Source organism: Cryptomeria japonica, chromosome 2, assembly GCF_030272615.1.
Source record: "Cryptomeria japonica chromosome 2, Sugi_1.0, whole genome shotgun sequence".
NCBI lineage: Eukaryota > Viridiplantae > Streptophyta > Pinopsida > Cupressales > Cupressaceae > Cryptomeria > Cryptomeria japonica.
The window spans coordinates 348479901-348504632 of NC_081406.1; the positions used below are offsets into that span (position 1 = coordinate 348479901).

Sequence of the window (24732 nt, forward strand, 5' to 3'; positions counted from 1 at the left end):
ATTGCTGTGACACAGTCATAAGTACATCCTTGGTTTGATGGGAATAGTAGAGCCCAAATACCATGCACCTGTTCATTAGTACATCTATAATACACCAAATATTCTTTGATAAATAAATTTCTAGGCTTCTTATACAGATAAAGACTTGCCTTTGAACAAAGGGACTAAGTTGACTCCTTTTTCGATTCCTCTGCAACACCTTCCAATCCAACTTGGTTGAGAAGGGCAACAATTCCTCCTTCTGGAAGGGGCAGTTGTCTTGCAAACTCTACTTCTTGTTCACAAATATTCTAAGGTTCTTTGAGCTGGGCTTAGCCCTTCCTTTGTTCCAGCTCTGGCTCGTGCTTCTATTGGCATGCTGGCCTCAACTTAAATTTATTTGGATTTGGCCTCCAATTCAACTCTGAACATGCCTTATGTTTTTAGAATTTGCTGCCTCTCAATGCCTTTGTCATTTTATTGTTCCACCAATCTATTAGGCTATCCAATTCCTTTGTCTACTTAAATGTGTCATCATCATCTACAACCTTTTTCTGGGTTCTAAATGGTTTTAATTCTTTCCTCTACTATGCCAGTTTTCAGATCAGTCTTCTTCCCAACAACTTTTCATGTACCACCATAGAATCTTCTGTAGTTATGATTTGTGGTCTCACTCAACATGCAAATCTTACAAGGTAATGTAGCGCTTCTCTAGGGAGCTTGGGCCAGTTGTCTGACAGGCAAACAAAATTTTCAGTTACTTCTTGGTTCATATTGAATCTGCAGGCAATTGTTCTCTCAGATTCTTCTTTGATGTGTTCTCATACCGAAATATCACATGAATATTTGGAGTTTTGAGTTAGTTTGACTTATCTTGTTTTGAGTGGTTCATGAAGTGGCTGTTCTATTCACAATTCAGTAAAGTGTTGTCATCAATATTTATTGGTAGGTTATTTTCACCATAATTTTACTTTCATTCTACTTGAACTTGACTTGACTTTGCAAAAATGTTCAAAGTGGAATGCTATACTACTAAATTACACTACTTGCAGAAACAAAATCATCTGTTATCAATTCAACACAGAAAATGGAGAGAATGATATCTTTATTCAACAAGGTAGTGTACAATATTTATAGTTTTGACTTGGCAAAACTTGAGAGATCCAATTTTGATTTGGCAAAACTTGGCAAATTTAAAAATAGCATCAAGGGTACGAACAAGTTACAACTAGGGTTTGTATGTGCAGGTTTTTAGAGACAACTAGGGATTGAATCCAATGCAACAAGGGTACTGCAGCTTATCCTTTTTTGCAAGCTCCAAAGGGACAAAACTAAAGTAGCACAGGTACAATAGACAAAGAATAGCAATATATTTGTTGTTGCTGAGCACATGTGTGAAAGTTGAAACAACTTTGATTGAAGATTAGGAACAACCTGCAAGATTCAATCCCTTGCCCACACTCACCATTTAAAGCAATGATTTAACGCCCCCCCCAAAAAATATAGAAACTTGACACTGCACAAGGTGTGATTCTGTGCATGCCCTATTTTTCTGTGTTTGGACATGTCTGCTATACTCAGGATTGACTGACTACTTTCCACAAACTCCTCTGCACATAGTAGTCGAGTTTGAGTGCAAGTTACTTGGTTGCCTTATCAACTTGGGAGTACTCGGCGAATATTGAAACCATAGTTTTAAAACTCTTTGACTCGCCTCGGACTCGCCACGGACTCGCGAGTCCTTTGGCGAGCCGAGTCGACTCGCCTAGGACTCGCGTGGCGAGTCCAGGCGAGTCCCTGTGAAAGACTCGCGAGTCTTTCGCAAAGACTCGCGCGAGTCTTTCACTCGGACTCGCGAGTCTTTCACAGGGACTCGCGGGCCCAGAAAAAACGCGCCCGTGGGGCTTAAAACCAATTTTTTTTTCATTTTTTGACTTCAATTTGGGTTTTTTTTGGCTGGAGCAGGTTAGAAGGGTTTGGAGGAGTAGAGGGAAGAAGGAAAAATCAGCAAGAGAGATCTAGGTAAGGATTTTTCTCCTCCTTTTTTTTTTTCATTTGAATCATTTCATTGTTTTGAAACTGAAAAAAATCTTGAAAAACAAGGGGATATGCTGCCAAATTTTTTTCTATTTTCTTTCCTAAGTTATTTCCTCTTTTTTTTTTCTTGTTTTTGAATGCTATTTTTCCCAAATGATTCATTGTCATTTTTTTTGTTGATTTTCCATAAAACCCTGCTGATTTTTTTTTTTCATGTTAAATCAGCAATGGCAAGTTCAACTCCAAGGGCAACCCCAAGGTCAGGAAGACAAAGAGATAAAGCTTGGAAATATGGGATTGCAGGAAGCAAAAAGGGGGAGGTCACTTGCACCGAATGCACAAGATGGATGACTGGTGGAATCAATAGATTAAAATACCACCTTGCACAAATACCTGGATATGGTGTGGAGGCATGCTCCAAATCAACTCCTGAAATTATTAGAGAGATGAAGGCCATTCTTGCTGAGAATGATATGCATAAGGAAGAAAGGCAAAAAACAAGAGAAGCCATAGCAGCTGCAATGAATCCCACATTGTCCACTTCGGGTCCCATTGGTCATAGTCGGGGTCGTCAGTCACTTTCATCTTTTGGTGACAATGAGGGTGAGGCTAGTGGCACTCCTGTTAGATCAGACCCTAATTTTTTTGTACCACGCAATGTTCCAGGTGCACAACCTTCACTTGAAGGTACAGGATGGAATAAAGAGAAGCATGAACAAGCACGGATAGCAGCTTCAAACTTTTGGTTTTACAATAATCTATCTTTCAATGCAGCAAACAATGTGTATTGGGAAAGTTTTGTTAATGCATGTACAGTGGCGGGTAAGGGGTTTAAGGCCCCAACAGGTTATGACTTCAGTGGGCCATTGCTAGAGAAAGCTGTGAAAAATACAGAAGGTGTGGTTGATGATCAGAAAAGGTATTGGAAGAGAAAAGGATGCAGCATTTTATCTGATGGATGGACAGATGGACGGAATAGGACTCTTCTCAACTTCTTGGTGGCTTCAAATGGTGCAATGGTATTCATAAAGTCTGTTGATGCCTCAAATGAAATAAAAAATGCAGAGACTTTGTGTAATCTGTTGGATGGTGTGGTTCGGGAAGTTGGAGTTGAGAATGTTGTCCAAATTATCACGGACAACGCAGCTGCATATGTATCTGCAGGTAGAATGCTTATGCAAAGGCATCCTTCGATTACATGGAGTCCTTGTGCTGCACATTGCTTGGACTTGGTGCTAGAGGACATTGGGAAGATTGGATGGGTGAAGAAGGTGGTTGAAGATGCAAAAAGTGTCACCAAATTCATCTACAACCATACTTGGGTGCTTGCTTTGATGAGAAAATACACAAATGGCAAGGACCTTGTGCGACCTGGAGTGACACGATTTGCTAGCCACTTCATCACTTTGCAGAGCATTCTTAGTGCCATTCCTCATCTTAAGCAGATGTTTGTGTCAGATGCTTGGTTGGGGTTTGCATACTCCAAAAGACCTGAAGCAGAGAAGATTGCGACCATTGTTTTTGATGATGGGTTCAATAAAAATGGAGAGGAGTTGACTGCGGTAAGTAACAAACACAAAAGTAAAGTTTATACAATCTTGTCTATTTGCTGATTTTATTTTTTAGGGGTTGATTTTGTATTAATTTAAAATTTGTTTTAATTTTTTTAGGTGACAGAACCTTTGGTGAGGGTTCTTCGTATGGTGGATGGAGAGGGCATGCCAATGGGTTTCATTTATGAGGCCATGGATAGGGCCAAAGAGGCCATTTCACATTACTATCATGGAAATGCAAGAAAATGTGAAATCTTTTGGCGCATCATTGATCGTAGGTGGACAAACCAACTCCACCAACCGATACATGCCTTCGCCTACTTTTTGAACCCGAAATTCTACTTCTCTGATTCATTTAGGGCTGATGAGGAGGTCATGGCAGGTGTTATTACATGCATTGATAAGATGACACCTGATCCTGAGTTGAGAGACAAGGTTCTTGATGAGTTGGAGGTGAGATTTGACATTTGCAATTGCTCTATCTTTATTTATGAATTCGGAAATGTTCATTATTGAATTTGAGTTTGACACTTTGACTATCTAGTATCTATTTCTGAATTTGGAAATGTTCATTCCATTGTTCAAGATCTACAAAAGTGCAGAGGGGAGACTCTTCTCATCACAACTAGCAATTGATAGGAGAGGAAAACAACAACCAGGTAAAACATTTAGTAACTTAGTTCAACGGTGCAAGAAAAAACCTACAAACTTGATTGTTACATTTTTTTCTCAATTCTAATATTTCTAAATGTTTTTTGTAGATTTATGGTGGGAGAATTATGGTGCCGGCACGCCTAATCTTCAAAAGATAGCTATCCGTGTTTTGTCTCAGCCATGCAGTGCTTCTGGGTGTGAACGAAATTGGAGTGTCTTTGAAAGCATTCACACAAAGAAGAGAAATAGATTGTCACAAAAGCGGCTCAATGATCTAGTATTTGTTCGGTACAACCTTCGCCTTCGAGTTAGACAGGTGGAGGGTGTTTCACATGAGGCCATTGACTTGGATGAAATTGATCCATATGGTGATTGGACCATGAATGAACAAAATGATGGTGATGATGTCCTCCTTACCGAAGAAGAAATTGCAGAAATAGAGAGAGGAGCAGCACAAGATGCAGAAGGAGCAAGATTGGATGAAGATGAGGACGAAGATGAGGATGATGATGAGGACTATGACTTTGAAGAAGACTCATCTCACCATTTAGATACCACAACACCCACTGCTACTACTTCTAGCTCAAGGCCTGAAAAATTGAGCTATATTAGGAAAAATACAAAGAGGAAGATGTAGTCTTCTCTTTGGTTTGTTCATTCACATTGCTGTTTTTCACATTTGCAGTTGGACTTGGACATATCATTATATGTAATTTTGTGAACATTTATATACTTATGCTGCCATTATAGTATTATACATTTTAGAGTTGAAACTTGAAACTTGAATATGCTGCCATGAATGATGAAATTTCAAATATTGCGTGTTTGTACTTTGTAGATCATATGACATGTGTAATGTTTCAATTATGGCACTTATGTTCTCTAAATGCATTAATTTCTTTATGTTTTTTTGTAAAACTACGGTTTTTTTTTTTTGCCGAGTCTTTGCCGAGTCTTTCGCGAGTCTTTCACGAGTCCGAGTCCGAGTCCAAAATTTTGGTTTGCCGAGTCCGAGGCGAGTCCGAGATTTTCAACTATGATTGAAACCATGGGGTCTGTATGATGCAATGTAGTGCTTGGGTACAAGAATGACCTATCACATCAGGGCCATTACCTTGACATCTGATTTACAATTATTGGCTAGTCAATCAAATGATTGATGCTTAAGACACAACTGTAGATAACCAAAAAGTAATTGATGCACACTAAGGTGACAATAATGCAATAACCAATGTGGGCATTAAAACATTTGTCTTATTTGTAACACTAATTACAATGTGTGAATAACAACACAACTTACTAAAATGGATTACCAATAAAATCCATGATTCTACATTTCCATAAACTAGGCATTTGTATAAATTGGCAGAATTGAAAACTATTAAATTAAGCTCCAAAATTAAGTGGAAGTCTGCCATTATATTTGTAAAATCTGTCTTGAAGAGTCTTTTACATGCTTACAATATTGTACAATAAGCATAGAGAATGAAAAGTAAGGAGCTAAATATCAACTATATTTAAACGATATTATATCTTCATCCGATGGCATGAACATCAAAAATTACCCCTTAGTGAGGCAGCAAGGATGCTGAAAAAACAGTCACCTGTTGAGAGTCTATACATTCAGGGAAGCTAAAGTTTTTTGAGCTTGAAGCTTTCTCTTCCCAGACTGAAGAAAACCACCAAATAAAGGAAGATAAACACCTGAGAGTTGAAGCTGCGACCTTCATGTGCTGTCAATGCCTCTTTCAGATTTTTTCCATGGGCAAGTGCCCTACCGATATCTTTATATAATTGTGACCAAACAGATAAAAATATTGTTATTTACTGCTGGGAATTAAACAATTAAGCCTCTAAGCAATTTCAGATTTCTTAATTACTCACCAGCCACACACAAAGATTGGAAATGGGCCTCTCTAGAGGAGCTGATTTTCACCACAGGGAATTGCAACCATCCAAGGCCATTGCCTTCATCTTCTGCCATGGGCGCTTCCAAATAATATCCTTTCCCTCCTTAGGGACAATGATGTCAAGCGTTTGGAAAACCAGGTGTAACTTTTTGTCTTTCTGATATATATATTAGAATGCATTCAAAAAGTAATAATGTAATGAAGTGTATTCACGCTTTTATGTATTTGAGTAGTTAGGTTTAGATTATCAAATAAAGTTATAGTTGTTGCAGCTCTTTCATGAACTTGTATACTGTCATTGAATGAGGTAGATGTAACATTAAAGATGACAGTTGTAATAGTGAATATGTATGTCTATATTATGCTGTGATCTCACCTTGAGACACAAGCCATTTTCTCTCATCTCATTTCTTTGCTTCTACCTATTTCTGAAATGTCAATTTTGCCATATCTCACAGCACACTCCAAAACCACTACATTGTCAAAAACCATGTTTCTCATTAGCTTCATAGCAACCCCCACATCTACATTTCAACTGGACAGTGTCTGACTGTTAACGAAGATATCGACTGTAATGGGGAGATAGACGTGATGGCAATTTTGATATTATTTTTAATTTTTTACCTTACTTCTCTACTTTGTAAGCTATAGCACACAGGTTAATTAAAAAGAATGATATAAAATGTATAATTGATGTATGCCTGTATAGAAAATTAATTGTAATTAGTTGCATATGGTTACATACAGGCTGTTGTAACTTGTATCTATTTAACAGACCTATTTTTCTTGTTTTGTATGTACTTAATTGATCAATATTGATAGATCTCTCTCCAATTTACAGATGCCAATGTTATCTTGGGACATTTTACATTGCTTATAAAGCCTATTATTCTCATCAGCATGCAATATCCATACCTGTAGATAAGTGTTTTGTGCTTTGTGTACAAGAATAGTCTTTGTGTGTGCTACGCATCTAAAATAGTTCTAAGTTCTTGTTTAAAGTTGAAGTTGATAATGTACCTTGAATCTGAAAAGTTCACACAATCTATCTCTTCAAATACAGTCCCAATTTTGTATGCATGAAATAAGAGCCATTGCAATGATCATTTTTGTTAGTGGCACTCGGTGCGGATGCAAGGACATATAGACTCTTACTTAACTTCCTCGAAATGGAATGCATCCTATATGGTATCTTGTTGGACCATTTTTATTCTAGTCTACATCTACGTTACCCTGAGTTCTTAGGACAGGGACGGTAGGGGATGAGGGGACGGGTTTTGGGATGGCAATTTTTTTTGCCAATTTTGGATATGGCAAAGGGGATGGCTGTATAAAATATAGGGAAAATTTAAAATTTATAGGGAAATTTTAAATGTTCATATGAAAACATGGATAAAGCATGCATATATACATTATATTCATATGGAAACATGGATATAGCATGTATATGAAAACATTTTAGATTGCTAAGTTTTAACAATACAACATTTGTGTTCAAAATTCATTGTCAATGCTCATTATGCATTCATAATTCAGAATTCATTGTCAATATGCATGTGATATTAAAGAAATAACATACAAAATGCCCAAAGGCTACGTTGCTGCTATATAGTTTCATTGTCAATTATGATATAAAAATACAAAAAAACAAAGCACACTGCTGCCCCAAATCTGTATCTCCTAACATTGCATCAAAATCAGTGTTCTCCTTTGAGTCTCTGCCACTGTCATGGTCCACGTCCACCTCATCCAATAGAAACTCAACCAATCCCCTTGGTGTCTCCTCCTCGTCAACCTGGGCCACTTCTTCGGGATCAACATCCCACCGTAAAGCTGGAGTCTGCTGATACTCTGGAGTCTGACGATCTTGAATTTGAAGAGCACTATGCACAACCACTAGCTTCTCCACTCATCTAGATGCAAGTCTATTCCTCTTGATGGAGTGGATAAAGCCATATGTGGATCAATTCCTCTCTGCAATAGAGGAATTGGCAACTTGTGAAAGGAGGAAGTAGCAAGCACCTTCAATTGTGGTCTATCCCTCCCATTCCATGTCCACCATCCAATAGGGTCTCTTTGAGCTAATATAATTCTATCCAACCTCGCCTGTGGTTTACTCAATGTAACCCCTCCACAACATTGTGTTCCACCTCCGTGTCACAATGGGCCTAATATGTTGTTCATGTCAAAGTTTGAAAACTTGGATTCGTCGCAGACTCGACAACCCAATATAGGCCACAGACTCAAGACTCGACTAGGACTTGGCTAGGACTTGGGAAAAAAGAAAACCATAGTTTTACAAAAAAACAAAAAGAAATTAATGCATTTAGAGAACAGAAGAGCCATAATTCAAACATTTCACGTCATATGATCTTCAAACACTCAATATTTGAAATTTCATCATTCATGAATCATGATCAATGATCATGATCATACACATAGTTTCAAGTTTCAAACTTTCAAATGTATAACATAATAACAACATTATAAGTTTATAAATGTTTACATATAAGTCAATGTCAAAATAAATGTTTGCATCCTCCTCTTTCTTCTCCCAATGTAACTCAATTTTTTAGGCCTAGAACTAGAAGGTGCTATGGGATGAGTTGTTTGTTCATGTTCTTCAAAATCAAAACTGTCTTTGTCCACCTCCATTGCATCCAATTCTGCTGCTCCTCTCTCCAATAACGCAAGATCTTCTTCAATAAGGAGGACATCATCATCATTTTGTTCATTGATAGTACATTCACCATATGGATCAATATCATCCAAGTCAATGGACTCATGTGAAACGCCCTCCACCTTTCTAATTCGAAGGGGAAGGTTGTAAACTTGTACTAGACGAAGACAAGATCATTTAGGCGCTGCTGGGTCAACCTATTTCTCTTCTTTGTGTGAATATTCTAAAATAAACTGCAATTTTGTTCACACCTAGAAGCACTACATGGATGGGACAAAATACAAATGGCTATCTTTTGAAGATTGGGTATGCCAACGCCATAATTCTCTCACCATAAATCTACAAAAAACCATTTAGAAATATAAGAACTAAGTAAAAAAATATGAGAATAAAGTTTCTAATTTTTTCTTGTAAATGTAGTATTGAACTAAATTTTTTACCTGGTTGTTTTTCTCTCCTATCAACAACTTGAGTTGAAGAAAAGAGTCTCCCCTCTGAACCCGTGTAGACCTTGAAAAGAAAAAAATTAAAATTAAAATACAAATAAAAAATGGATTTTTCTAGATAGTCAAGACTCAACATAAAAAATTCATAAATAAGATATAGCAAAATTGCAAATCTCACCTCCAACTCATCAAGAACCTTGTCTCTCAACTCATTATTAGGTGCCACCTTATTAGTACATGAAATCATAGTTGAAACACTCGGACTCGCCACGGACTCGGCAAACCAAAAATTTGGACTTGGACTCGGACTCGTGAAAGACTCGGCAAGGACTCGGCAAAAAAAAAACTGTAGTTTTACAAAAAAACATAAAGAAATTAATGCATTTAGAGAACATAAGAGCCATAATTGAAACATTACACATGTCACATACTCATAGTTTCAAACTTTCAACTCTAAAATGTATAATACCAAGATTTCTTCAATGCTAATTATGCTTTTATATGGAGCCTAATCAGACTTAGAGGTTAAATTTTCCTTACTTCCATCGGCGCAATTTCCCGCTATATTTTTCGACGGGGGTTTGGGGGCAGCGCCCCCAAGTTGGGGTCAAGGGGCAGCGCCCCTTGCGCGCTCCCTGTCGCGATACAGGGCGGGGTCGAGGGGCAGCGCCCTGCGAGGCCAAAAATACTTTTATTATTTTATAAAGGCATCGGGTGTTATTTTTCTTTTATTTTTCACTCCCTCAGTTATGCCCAATGAAGGCAAATTTAAAAAAAAAAAAACTCAATTTTAAAGCTTGCATGACTTTTTTTCTGGGTCGCGCGAGTCCATTTGAAAGACTCGCGTGAGTCCTTGTAAAAGACTCGCGAGTCTTTCAGATGAACTCACCAGGACTCGCCTCGCGAGTCCTTGGTGAGTTGACTCGTGGCTCCCATGGACTCGCGAGTCCGTGGCGAGTCCACGAGTTTTAAAACTATGCATGAAATAACACCTACCATGACCTCCTCATCAGCCCTAAATGTATCAGAGAAGTAGAATTTTGGGCTCAAGAAGTAGGCCAAGGCATGTATCGGGTGGTAGAGTTGGTTTGTCCATCTTTGATCAATGATGCGCTAAATGATTTCATATTTTTCTCTTGTTTCCACCATAGTAATGTGAAATGGCATCTTTGGCCCTATCCATGGCCTCATAAATGAAATCCATTGGCATGCCCTCTCCATCCACCATACAAAAAAACCCTTACCAAAGGTTCTGTCACCTAAAAAAATGAAAAACAAATTTTAGATTATTACAAAATTAACCCCTCAAAAAAAAAACAGCAAATAGATTATCTTATAAAAAATTTTTGTTACTTACCTTGATCAACTCCTCTGTTTTTTTGTTGAATGTGTCATCAAAGACAACACTTACAATCTTCTTTGCTTCAGCTTTTTTGGAAAATGCAAACTCCAACCAAGCATCAAACACAAACATTTGTTTCAGATGAGGAATGGCACCAAGAATGCTTTGCAATGTGAGGAAGTGGCTAGCAAATTGTGCAACTCTTGGTCGCACAAGGTCCTTGCCATTAATTCTCATCAAAGAAAGGACCCAAGTATGGTTATAGATAAATTTGTTAACAATTTTTGCATCTTCAACCACACTTTTCACCCATCCAATCTTGCCAATGTCCTCCAACAAGTCCAAGCAATGTGCATCACAATGGCTCCATGAAATTGTAGGATGCCTCTCCATAAGCATTCTACCTGTAGCTACATATGCAGCTGCATGGTCCGTGATAATTTGGACAACATTGTCAACACCAACTTGCTGGACCACCTCATCTAATAAATTGCACAAAGTCTCATCATTTTTTATTTCATTGGAGGCATCTATAGACTTCAGAAACACCAAAGCACCATTAGATGCCACTAAGAAGTTCAGGAGAGTCCTATTCCGTCCATCCATCCATCCATCTGATAAAATGTTGCATCCTTTTCTCCTCCAAACTCTTTTTTGCTCATCAACCACAACTTGTGTATTTTTTACGGTTTCTAGTAGCAATGGCCCATTCAAGTCTTTAGTTGTTGGGGCCTTAAACCCCTTGCTTGCAGCTGTGAATGCATTTACCAATCCTTCCCAATATGGGCTGTTTGCTGCATTGGACAGTAAATTATTGTAGTACCAAAAATTCGTTGCTGCCATTCTAGCTTCATGATGTTTTTTTTTATTCCATCTGGTACCTTCAAGTGAAGGTTGTGCTCTTGGAACATTCTGTGGAATAAAGTAATTTGGTCCTGATAAAAAGAGGAATCTAACTAGCATTAGAAAAAGAAACTTTAGGACTCTCACCAAAAGATGAATGTTGTCTTGGACTTGGGCCACCAAGGGCATCTAGTGGCGTAGGACTAGATAATGCTGCTGCTATGGCTTCTTTTATTTTTTGTTTTTCTTCTTTTCTCATCTCAAAGCCAAAAAGAAGGGCTTTCATCTCTCTAACCATCTCGAGAGCTGATGCAAGGCGTATCTCCACATTTTGTCTAGATATTTTTGCAATGTGGTATTTGAATCTATTGATACCCCCTATCTCCATTTACCACATTCAGTACGAGTGACCTCACCCTTTTTATTCCTCGGCATTCCATACTTCCATGCTGGGTCTTCCCTAGATGGCCCTTGGAGTTGGAGTTGGAGTTGAACTTGACATTGTTGTTTTAACATGAAAAAAAAAAATTAGTAGGGTTTTGTGAAAAATCAACAAAAAAATGACAATCAATGATTTGAAAAAAACAAAATTCAAAAACAAGCTTAAAATACTACGAAAAAGGTTATAAATGAAAATAAATGAAAGAAAAGTGATTTTTATTTTATTTTAAGCTTTGCTGGGCGTTTAAAGCTAGGCACGAGACTCCTAGCTTGGGACTCGTGAGTCTCGCCCCAAAACACACGATTCCTGAGAGGTAACTCGCCAGGATGCGGCTCACGAGTCTGTGGTAAGTCGACTCAACTTGTCATCGGACTCGCGAGTCTCACGATTCCTGGCGAGTTTTCATTGAGTTTTCTATATATGGTGCATTGAACTCATTTTTACATCTATAAATGAAGAAAAAACTATCTATGACCTTTGTAAATTCAGTTTTATGCATGTTTTTATAGAGTATTTTACAAAAAATATTTATTTTTTAATGTTTAGAAAATTTCCCGAGTTTTTGCTTGAGCTTTTCCCCAGTCCCAAGTCCAAGTCAAATTTTAGGCCTGCTGAGTTTCTGCCCTATGTTGGGTACAATACTTTTCATTGTAAATCGGATCTACTCTAAGCCAAAACATTAGTAAATTGGGTAAATTTCTCTCTAGGATTATCGGGTAACCATATGTATGTTGGCATATTCCATCATTTTACCCATGTATTTGATTTGTTATTAGTTTGTTTTTGAATGCGTGCATAATTTGCTATTTGGTTGAACCCGTGAGTGCTATTAGAGCACATGGTTACCATTATTCAGCCTATACATTTGTAGATCATATTGGCATATGATATGAGAAAATATTATGCTTCATTTTCTGCACCTATGGTAATGAGAGAATATTTCCATCTTAAATGCCTTGGATATTGTAGTGCATTACAGCTAATGGTGGCAATTGTTACATGCTTTTTTTTACAAGCCATTTTTTATATGTGAAAAGTATTTATTGTGTAGATTGCTATTATTATTCCTAGGATGGTGCATTGGAAGTGGTGAGTTTTTCGTGATTCCTCTTGGGTGTTGCCCACCTTTCCTCCCCTAAGCAAGTGATGTCCCTGCATAGAGGAGATCCTTGCTTGACTCGTTGTGTGAAAGATTGAAGTTTGAACCATTGCAAGAAAACAATTCAGCGAGAAAGGCATTGAGAGAAGAGGATAATAGGTGGCGTATTTGTAGGGGGTGTGCATTCATATTTGATAATATCTTTTGCAGTGGTTAGGAACAGCAAATGATTTCTGTTGAAGATAAATAATCTATGGTGCTCATGAACCAAGTTTACTTAGAATCCATTGTTCTGGCAAACTTTGTATCTTTTTATTTGTTTCCTTCTTGATGGCTATAGTTTTGAGGTAGGACTGCAACAAGAGAAATTTCAAAGTTGATTATTATTTGTTGCATTGTGTTCTTGTTTGTTAAGCCAAGCCTGCCTTTTGTACAAATTTATTGAGCAAAATTTTTATCAAGTATCGAGCCTTTGTTGAAATGATAATTCGTTATTTGCAAAGGAGATGAAAACTCCTTAAATAGAGAGTACAAGTTATGTCTCTATAAAAGAAACAATCGAGAACGAAAGATAGAGAGGAAACTTCCTAAAACTAACTAGATGACCATTACACGCTAAATATTAGAATATTACTATAGTATCCTCCCTTAATGGTCATTCTATTAACTACCCTACAAAAGATTAGACATGATCTGTAGGTGTAATGTCCCAACTTCGCAAATCTAAGGAAACATGCAAACAATGAATTTTAATGATTGATTAATTCATCTAGGGTGTAATTAGTCAAAATTCATTTGAGTTCATTTGTTATCAATAAGTCAATTCCATATTTAATTCCTAGTGGGATCAAGAGGATAAGCTACCTTAGGATGCCCGTAGCGCTTATCAGGCCCAAGGGCGGTACACTCCCCCTTGGCCCTCCTGCCAGAAGCCCTTTGTCAACTGCAGTGGGTGGCCTACCTGACAGAGGCCTAGTTCCTACTATCCCTGTTACCTAATTCCTCATTTATCTCACTGGGTTTGGATATGTAATTGCTTAATTTATTATCTTAGTAGAGATCATTCTTCTAGTCCTTAATTGCATAATGTGGTTCATCCTTAATTAGTAATTGTATATTATTTATTAATTTATTTAATATGTGTAGATGTATTTATATGGTATGCCCATATATATATACATATATATATTCATATATATATATATATTCATATATATATATATATATATATATGTCAATAGATTATATTTGTATTCATTAAATCATTCCTATATATGTAGAGAATTGTATTTTACCTAAATATAAGTAATTATTGTGAATTAACAAACTACCAAACATTTATGTACCTATGAATTAAAAGTAATCTATTTATAAGTGTAAAACCTCATTCTATTAAATATTATTGCAGATGTGAACAAGGGTCAAAATGGTCTTACCTGCATCTCCTGCCGCTGCTTCCCTTTATCCCGTTTTCCCGTGCCTCCTTCTCTCCCCACCCTTCCTCTCGGCTTGCACTTGAAATACCCGTGGGAGGGTATGTGAGCGGGCGCCTTTGGGAATCGTGGTTGCTGCGTGAGTGGTGGTGACTGTTGGAGTCACCGCTCCTGCTCCAGCCGCAACCTTTGGCGTTTTAATTAACAGTCACCAGCGTTTTTAAAACATTGCATCTTTTACGGTAATGTGTCCTTATTACGGTATGTGTTTTATTATGGTTTGTTTAGTAAATACTTTATATTGCATGTATTAGAGTTTCAATATTATTGTATGGTGTTTAGTGTTTATTTCTTAATAATTATAGAGTATTTCTTGTGTGATCTATATTGTCTATTTAATATATATTTTTATGCTTATTTTATAATATATATTATATGATCAATATAACGTTTTATATTATGTATTAATATAATAATTTATATTGTATATTAATATTGCATTTGTACGATAGATATAATATTATATTATATTATGTATCTATATATTATGATAAAGCTCAATTAATCGTTAACATTAATAATAAAAAATATCATCAATACATATTTTATTAAATAATAACGGAAAATATAAATGTTATCTTTTATTAAATAATTACAAAAATGTGGGGTTATGACAGCCCTCCCCACTCAAAATTGCTTGTCCTCAAGCAATCTGGGATTAAGATGATTAATGGTCTCATCTCCCTCCCATGTGGCATCTTCCCTAGGAAGGTTCTTCCATTTGACTAAATACTCCGTTATGGTCCTCCTTAATTCTCTTTCTCGCTTGTCAAGGATAAGCTCAGGCTCCAAAATCAACTTCCCTTCATTATCAATTGGGGGTAGCTCGGTACAAGGGGAAATGTGTTGACCCAAAACCCTTTTTAGTCGGGATACATGAAATACATTGTGTATTTTATTGTGATCTGGTAGCTCTAATTCATAGGCCACTTCTCCTATCCTTCTCAAAATTTTATAAGGGCCATAGAATCGTGGTTTCAATTTCTCAGCTCCACTGATTTTAATGGATGTCTGCTTATAAGGCTGGAGCCTTAAGAATACCAAGTCTCCTACTTCAAAAGATCTTTCAATTCTTTTTTTTGTCTGCATACATTTTCTGTTGATTTTGTGCTTGGTGAAGGTTATCTTTAAGGGCATTCATGATATCCGTGTTTTGCTGGAGGAAATCTTTTGCACCTGGTACATGACTTTCGGAGCAGATGAGGTCCCCAAAGGATGTTGCTTCATACCCGTAGAGGGCTTTAAAGGGACTCATTCGAATTGACATGTGATGGGTTGTGTTGTAACAATACTCTCCAAGATGCAGCCATTTGACCCAAGCATTCTGCTGACCTGAAACATAATTCCTTAGATAACCTTCTATCCATTTGTTTACGATTTCTGTTTGCCCATCGGTCTGTGGATGATAACTGGTACTTGGTGTTAACTCTGTCCCTGCTAGTTTGAATAGTTCTTGCCAAAATATGCTAAGAAATCGTCTATCTCTGTCACTCACAATATTCTTGGGTAAACCGTGTAACTTGAAGATTTCTTTAAAGAAGATGTCGGCTACGTGAGATGCTCCAAAACTTGAAGGAATGGCCATAAAATGTGCATATTTTGTTAATCTGTCTACTACTACAAAAATACAATCTTTATTCTGTACCTTTGGGAGTCCTGTTATGAAGTCCATGGATATACTCTCCCATTTTTGATTTGGGATGGGTAGTGGTTGGAGTAACCCTGAAGGGAAGGTGTGTTCTTCTTTATTTCTTTGACACACCATGCACTCTTGGGTATGCCTCAATACATCTTCCTTCAGTCCTTTCCATGAAAATCTTTCTCTGATCTGCTTGTAGGTCTTATAATACCCTTGATGACCTGCTAAAGGAAGGTCATGGTAAGTCTTTATAATGTCTACTTTCATATTGGATCCGGATGGAATATAGATTCTGTTTTTGTAGAGGATGAGGTCATCAATTACCCGATAATTTTCATCTGTTTCTTTCCCATCTAGAATGTTGCTAGAGAATTTGTCTTTAGCATATTCGGTACTTAGAGTTGCTTTCCAATCTATAGATAGGATTGATAAAGACCCCAAGTAAGGTTTCCTTGAGAGAGCATCTGCCACAACATTATATTTCCCTTTCATATATTCTATGTCGAAATTATATGCCTGAAGTTTACTCACCCATTTCTGTTGTCTATCATTCAAATCTTTTTGATTGAGAAAGAACTTCAAGCTATTAAGATCAGTTTTAACTATAAACTTCCCACAGATCAGGTATTGTCTGAACTTCTCTAATGCATGCATAATAGCCAGCATTTCTTTATCATAAACTGAATAGGTCCTTTCTGTGTCTCCAAGTTTTCTGCTTTCGAAAGCTATGGAATGTTTCTTTTGCATTAAGACAGCTCCAATGCCTTCTCCTGAGGCATCACAATAAAGCTCAAAGGGTGCTGAAAAGTCCGGAATTGCTAAGACCGGGCAAGAACTCATTACCTCTTTAAGTTTTTCAAATGCGGATTGGGCTTCATCTGACCATAAGAATGCTCCCTTCTTAGTTAAATTAGTTAAGGGAGAAGTTAGCTTTGAAAATCCTTTAACAAATCTTCTATAGTAACTGCATAAACCTAGGAAACCTCTGAGATGAGTGAGGGTTCTGGGCTTTGGCCAATTTTTGATGGCTTCAATTTTTTCTTCATCCACCTTAACTCCATGGGTGCTGATCTTATGACCAAGATACAAAATTTCTTCCATCCCAAACTCACATTTTGACATTTTGGCAAAAAGAGAATGTTGTTCAAGTAGGCCCAAAATTTCATCTATATGTCTCAAGTGTGCTTCCCAAGTTTTGCTGTAAATCAATATATCATCAAAGAATACTAACAGGAACTTTCTTAATTGTCCTCTGAAGATGTGGTTCATGCATGACTGGAAAGTGGCAGGGGCATTTGTAAGGCCGAATGGAAGGACCAAAAACTCAAAGTGGCCATAGTGGCATCGGAAAGCTGTTTTGGGAACATCTTCCTTCCTCAATCTTATTTGATGGTATCCTGATCTCAAATCTATTTTTGAAAAGTATACTGCTCCATGTAATTCATCTATAAGTTCGTCCACCCTAGGGATAGGGTATCGGTTCTTTATAGTCTTCTTATTGAGTGCCCTATAATCAATGCACATCCGCATGGTCCCATCCTTCTTTTTTACCAGTACAACAGAGGAGGCGAAAGGACTGGAGCTAGGTTGAATGTGCCCCATTTCTAGAAGTTCTTTGATAGCTTTCTCAATTTCTTCCTTATAGCCCCTTGGATGGCGATAAGGGGTGGTGATTACTGGTTTTGCACCTTCTTCAAGTTCAATAGTGTGTTCAAACCCTCTCGTGGGTGGCAGTCCTTTTGGGATGTCTTCAAACACCCTTTTATGTTTTCTAATAATGGGTTTAATATCAACATGAATGGCTTCCCCTTGGTTTGAATTTTGGTCTAGTATCATGCATTGGGCAGCCCACTCTCCTTGACTACGTCTAAAAATCCTTTCCATTCTTTTGGAGGTTACCATTCTGGTTGTGCCATCATGCAACCCTTTGATTAACACTTCCTGCCCATTTTGAGTGAAACATAGTTCCAATTTGGGGTGATCGAGATAGAATCTTCCCAAGGAATGTATCCAAGGAATTCCTAGGATTACATCTGAATCCCCTAACTCGACCACATAGAAATCTTCTTTGGTAGGGTATTTCCCTAATGTTATGCTTAATTGAAGGATTTTTTGGTTACATGAGGAAGTGGATCCATCGGCAAGGGCTACTTGGAAACCCTTAAACTCTTGTGTTGTCAGCTTCAATCTCTTAACTAAGCTTTTATCAATAAAGTTGTGGGTAGCCCCGCTATCCAGTAGTGCAATTACCCTCTGCCCTTTGATCGCACTTTTGATTCTAAAGGGATGGTGTTTTGAGGCTACGGAAATTGCTGCTAATGATACTTGCACCTCTTCGGTAATTTTTTCTCTTTTGCTTGGGGGTTCATTGAATTCTTCTTCTTCATCACTAGATAAGGCTTCCAAGTTATGGGCTTGGCTCTTCCTCCCACATATGTGACCCGGTTGCCACTTTTCTTTGCACTTTAAACAAAGATTTTTTTTCTTAAGCATATCTCTTTCATTTCCCTCTTTGCAACTGTGACCATATTCCCATTTCTCATGACAATGGTAACATACGTTCTTTCTCTTAAGCTCTTCCCTTTCTTTAAAGGTGTTTCCCTTCCTAGGCCATTCTTTAGTATGTGTATTTTTAGTGAATGTTTTGGAGGGTTTCTCCCAAGTTGAAGTGTCTTCTAGGCCCAAAGCTTTATCTATGGCATCGTCTAGGGTAGGGGGTTTTAATGCTCTCATCTATCCTTTAATGGAGTCTTTGAGTCCCTCCACAAAAAGATAGGTGAGCCTGTCCTCATCCACTCCTGAGACCCTTACGGAAATTTTTTGAAATTCAGTGATGTATTCTTCCACTGTTCCCCTTTGTCTTAAGAGGGTTAATTCTTTGAAATCTTTTTGTGGGTGTTTCCTCTCAAATCTCTTAATGAGTTTCTGAGTGAACTCGTCATATGTTGTTATACCATCATGACCTTGTGTGAGGGTGCCATGATACCACCACTCATGGGCTAAACCTTCTAGGTGTAAAATGGCAAATTGGACTGCATCATCTTCTGTCATGGGGCTGAGATTTAAATATGTATTAAGTTTTTGTATCCATGCTTGGGCTGATATTTTTCCGGAGCCATCAAAGTTAGGTATTGATAGTTTATTTACTTTGTGTTTTAGATCCCTGCTGAATGGTTTTCTCCTAGGGGTCTCATTTTTCTTTGCTTCACAAAACTCCCTAAAAGATACAATCTCTCTTACTTCTGGCCCTAATCTAGCATAGGCCATGGCTATTTCTTCTGTGTTATTCATGGAGGAGTTATTTGTTTCTTCCCTATTATTTCCCTCTCTAGGTAGGAAATTGGGTTTTTGTATCCTGGAGCTAGAAGATGTATTATGAGTGTTTTCAGAATGGTTAGAGTTTTCTTCTCTGCCATTGGACTGATTCTAAGAGTATTCATGGTGGTATTCATATCTTGTAAGGCTTGAAGCAAAGCCTGACTTGTTTTTTCATTTTGCTCTATTAGAGCTTGAGTTTTTCTATCATTGTTTTCCATGAATGTTCTAAGTTCATTTTCCAATGGTTCACCCATGTGGTTACTACTTCCTCTGGTTCTCCTTTGATAAGTTTGCATTAACAACCCTTAACAGGATGGCAGAATCAGGCTCTGATACCAATTGTAATGTCCCAACTTCGCAAATCTAAGGAAACATGCAAACAATGAATTTTAATGATTGATTAATTCATCTAGGGTGTAATTAGTCAAAATTCATTTGAGTTCATTTGTTATCAATAAGTCAATTCCATATTTAATTCCTAGTGGGATCAAGAGGATAAGCTACCTTAGGATGCCCGTAGCGCTTATCAGGCCCAAGGGCGGTACACTCCCCCTTGGCCCTCCTGCCAGAAGCCCTTTGTCAACTGCAGTGGGTGGCCTACCTGACAGAGGCCTAGTTCCTGATATCCCTGTTACCTAATTCCTCATTTATCTCACTGGGTTTGGATATGTAATTGCTTAATTTATTATCTTAGTAGAGATCATTCTTCTAGTCCTTAATTGCATAATGTGGTTCATCCTTAATTAGTAATTGTATATTATTTATTAATTTATTTAATGTGTAGATGTATTTATATGGTATGCCCATATATATATATACATATATATATTCATATATATATATATATGTCAATAGATTATATTTGTATTCATTAAATCATTCCTATTTATGTAGAGAATTGTATTTTACCTAAATATAAGTAATTATTGTGAATTAACAAACTACCAAACATTTATGTACCTATGAATTAAAAGTAATCTATTTATAAGTGTAAAACCTCATTCTATTAAATATTATTGCAGATGTGAACAAGGGTCAAAATGGTCTTACCTGCGTCTCCTGCCGCTGCTTCCCTTTATCCCGTTTTCCCGTGCCTCCTTCTCTCCCCACCCTTCCTCTCGGCTTGCACTTGAAATACCCGTGGGAGGGTATGTGAGCGGGCGCCTTTGGGAATCGTGGCTGCTGCGTGAGTGGTGGTGACTGTTGGAGTCACCGCTCCTGCTCCAGCCGCAACCTTTGGCGTTTTAATTAACAGTCACCAGCGTTTTTAAAACATTGCATCTTTTATGGTAATGTGTCCTTATTACGGTATGTGTTTTATTATGGTTTGTTTAGTAAATACTTTATATTGCATGTATTAGAGTTTCAATATTATCGTATGGTGTTTAGTGTTTATTTCTTAATAATTATAGAGTATTTCTTGTGTGATCTATATTGTCTATTTAATATATATTTTTATGCTTATTTTATAATATATATTATATGATCAATATAACGTTTTATATTATGTATTAATATAATAATTTATATTGTATATTAATATTGCATTTGTACGATAGATATAATATTATATTATATTATGTATCTATATATTATGATAAAGCTCAATTAATCGTTAACATTAATAATAAAAAATATCATCAATACATATTTTATTAAATAATAACGGAAAATATAAATGTTATCTTTTATTAAATAATTACAAAAATGTGGGGTTATGACAGTAGGTCATTTGGCCACGAATGCATAGAAGATTGACTCCTCTTTAGTATGCTTTGCAACATGAGCTTACTGTTGAGACCTTCCTTGGTTAGACTTTTGATTAGACAACTGCTTTTTGTAGAACTCCTGTACATGACCAAGTTTATCACAATCCTTCCAACATGATGATGTTGGGTTGCAAAGCTACCCCTCTTGTTATTTAGAGAGTTGAAAAAATGAGATAAAAATCAGCTCCAACAATAAACTTTGATTGTTTATTGATAAAAAAATTGGCAAAAAATTGAAACCCATGATTTATTTTTAAAAAAGTGCAAAAATTCTTAAATCCATGATTTTGCCAAAAATCATCAAAAGAAAAATAGGACAAAAATCCTCCACTGCTTTAGAAAAACATCTACGATTTTGTAAAAAAACTATCCAAAAATTTTGTAGAACACCGTTCGCCCTAGAAACCCTAGATGCGACCCAAAACAAGCAAGAAACCACAATTTTATCCAAAAATTGTCAAAAAAAGCACCACGATTTTGTGGAAAAATCGTCAAACCCTGTTGGCACAAATCCCTAGGTGTTGCTTGGAAAATGAAAAACCTCTGATTTGTCAAAAATTTGGCAAAGATGGTGCTAGTAGAAATCTCACACCATTTTTATGAAAAATTGGCAAAAACCTTCATTTGGTGGAAAAATGGTAAAAAACCTTCATTTTCTTAAAAAACAGTAAAAACCCATGGTTTTAAATAAAAAAATCGATCAAAAAAGTCTTCAGAAAATTTCTCACAAAAAATCAGAGAAAACCATGTTTCAAAAAACTTTTGGAAATAAATTCCAAGTAATGAAACCACGAATTAAAAATTTGTCAAACACCTCTGCTTTAATACCATGAAATTATAATTTGTTATTTAATGAAAACTCCTTAAATAGAGAGTACAAGTGATGCTTCTATAAAAGAATGATTGAGAATGAAAGTTAGAAAGGAAACTTCCTAAAACTAACTAGATGACCATTACACACTAAATATTACAATATTACTATAATTTTTGCAGCAATTAGTTTGTATATATTATTTGGGGCACATTTCGTGGAAATATTATGCTCATCATTGGTCACTAACAATTTGTTTCCATTTATATTTTCAAAATATTGGGATGATAGATAATTTTAATCAATTGTTCCATTCCACTTGAATAATATCCATTCGGGTTTCTTTTCATATGCCCAAATCTGTAGGAGTATGAGAACCAATATAGAAGAGGTTATGTAAACATAATGGTTCTTAGAAGCGTTCTTGACAAATGGTTTTGCAATTGTTTTTAAGCAGCCAATATATTCCATATTGTCTCCTTGTATATGAGAAAAAATTAGCAAACTGATGCATGCCTTGTGCAGTTGACATCCGTTGCCAAGGTCATTTTACCAGATTGCTGCATGCTCTTTGCAGTTGCCACTTTTATCATTGTACAAAATTTAAAATCCTAGCTCAACTTAGACAATCTTGTATTGCTTCCTCTTGATGCTATTCCCAGAAGGAAAAATTCACATTCTACTCTACTATTAAGTTCCAGCATGCATTACTGGCAATATCATTTTTTTCATAAATAGATTAGATTGTTTGTATCATCATCAACATTAGAAGTAGATCACAAGTTTTAGAACCTTTTGTTTTATTTCAAACAAGTAACAACACCGAAAGAGCTTCAACTTGGCTATGTTTTAAGGTGTTATTCTTATTCCTATATTTTCCTCTCCTCCATAGCATATTACTGATCCGAGTGAGGAGCTTTAGGATTAGAAAGCATCTTATTTTGCTAGAAAAATGGCGAGTAGCTCTCCAAAGTTTTACATGAATGTGGTCAATGGTACCACTACACAACCTCAAAATGATATTGATGTGCAAGGAAAAATTTGATCAAGCCGACAGTAAGACCAAATTGATTATAATTTTCAGCGTGCTTGATGAAGTTCAGCCTTTCATTCGAGACACAACCACAACCAAAGATGCATGGGACAAGCTTAGGACACTATATAAGACAAAGAATTAAAATTAGATCCTCAATTTGTAGAGTCAGCTACATAGCTTGAAGATGAAAAATAGAGAACAATTAGAATCCTTTCTCAAAAGGATTGCTGAGTTGAGAGCTTCTCTACAAGCATTAAGAGAAACATTTGAAGATGCAGTTCTAATGCCTATTGTGTTGAGCATTGTCGTCTCGATACAAAGTGTTTGTGACAACTTTGAATGCCATAGAACAAACACTCACTTTTGAGAAGCTTGTGAACCTACTTCAGAAAGAAGAATCTGTAAGCTAGAATCATGGTGAGGATGATCATGCAATGACTACCTGTCATAAAGGCAAAATGACGATGAAGCAGTCTGTTGAACCAATCAAATTTGACAATTCATCTAGTTTTCAAAAGAAGTGTCCAATATGTAAAAGGATTGGACATGATGTGAAAAATTGCTGGTACAACTCCTTGGCCGAAGGATCATCCAACAATAAATCACCAAAGAAGCCATTTCAAAGTGGCAATACACAATGGGAGCAGAAGAACAAACAGAAACAACATGGCAATGTTGCAGAAGAGGAAGAGTCTCCAAAAGAGGAATACATGTTTTCAGCCCACACTTCAGAAGAGAGTTCGCAATCAACCTCAATTTGGTATGTGGACTTGAGTGCTACAAAGCACATGACTAGACAGAAGGAGTGTTTTTTCACATTGAAACCCCATCGTGGTAAAGTCTCTCCTGGAGATGATACCACCTATGACATCCAAGGTATTGGTGACTGTTGCAAGGTGTGCGCCCTTGATTTCCTTGTGCTATGCAGTGCAACGCTCAGGTTTGTAACATGGCTTAACTGCCTCCTGTGGATTTTACAAGTCTAGTGGTTGTATCGAGCATTAATAGGTCGATCTTTTGGTGCAACGACAACCGTACTTCTAACAAGTGGTATCGGAGCCTGGGTCACAGGTTCAAACCCCCTCACTTGCATTGTGGGGGGGATTGTTGCAAGGTGTGCGCCCTTGGTCTCCTTGTGCTATACAACGCAGTGCTTGGGTTTATGACATGGCTTAACTTCCTCTTGTGGATTCTATAAGTCTAGTGGTTGTATCAAGCATTAATAGGTTGATCTTTTGGTGCAACAACAACCGTAATTCTAACAGTGACATCTCTTATACAAAGTTTTCTATGTGCTAGGACTAACCAAAAATGTCCTATCTGTTAATCGGTTTATTGCTCACAACTTGAGAATTGAGCTTGATAAAAACAAGGATAAAAAGGTATGTGTCATCTGCAATAAGTTTAAAAATTCAAAGATTGTTGCAAGTTCCTCTAAAATTGGTAAAATGTTTAAGCTTGATACAATTGACAATAATCAAGCCTTAGTGGCTAAGGATGGTAATCTTGCTATGTTATGACATCGTAAATTTGGTCATTTAAGCACTAGTTATTTACTTACACTTAGTAAGAAAAGCATGGTTAAAGGGCTTTTCTCACTTGAGAAGTCGAGTGCTATTTGTTCCAATTGTATTGCTGGAAAATAGCATTGAGCACCCTTCCATCCTAGTGAGCATCGTGC

General features: G+C 36.9%; 2 protein-coding genes across 3 annotated transcripts in view; both read left to right on the forward strand.

The window, feature by feature from the left end:
- Positions 1 to 24732, forward strand: part of LOC131065242 (protein PIGMENT DEFECTIVE 338, chloroplastic) — a 153509-nt gene that overhangs the window by 123365 nt on the left and 5412 nt on the right. The gene's annotated exons all lie outside the window — the stretch shown is intronic.
- On the forward strand, positions 1679 to 5256 carry LOC131065241 (uncharacterized). 2 transcript variants are annotated; one of them, XM_059216653.1, is made up of 4 exons: positions 1679 to 2001; positions 2242 to 4022; positions 4156 to 4228; positions 4331 to 5256. In XM_059216653.1, exon 2 carries the CDS (start codon positions 2244 to 2246, stop codon positions 3627 to 3629), a length of 1386 nt encoding a protein of 461 aa, XP_059072636.1. In that variant the 5' UTR covers positions 1679 to 2001; positions 2242 to 2243; the 3' UTR covers positions 3630 to 4022; positions 4156 to 4228; positions 4331 to 5256. The 2 variants fall into 2 exon arrangements, with proteins under 2 accessions (XP_059072636.1, XP_059072635.1); XM_059216652.1 differs by lacking the exon at positions 1679 to 2001 and having other exon boundaries at positions 2047 to 4022.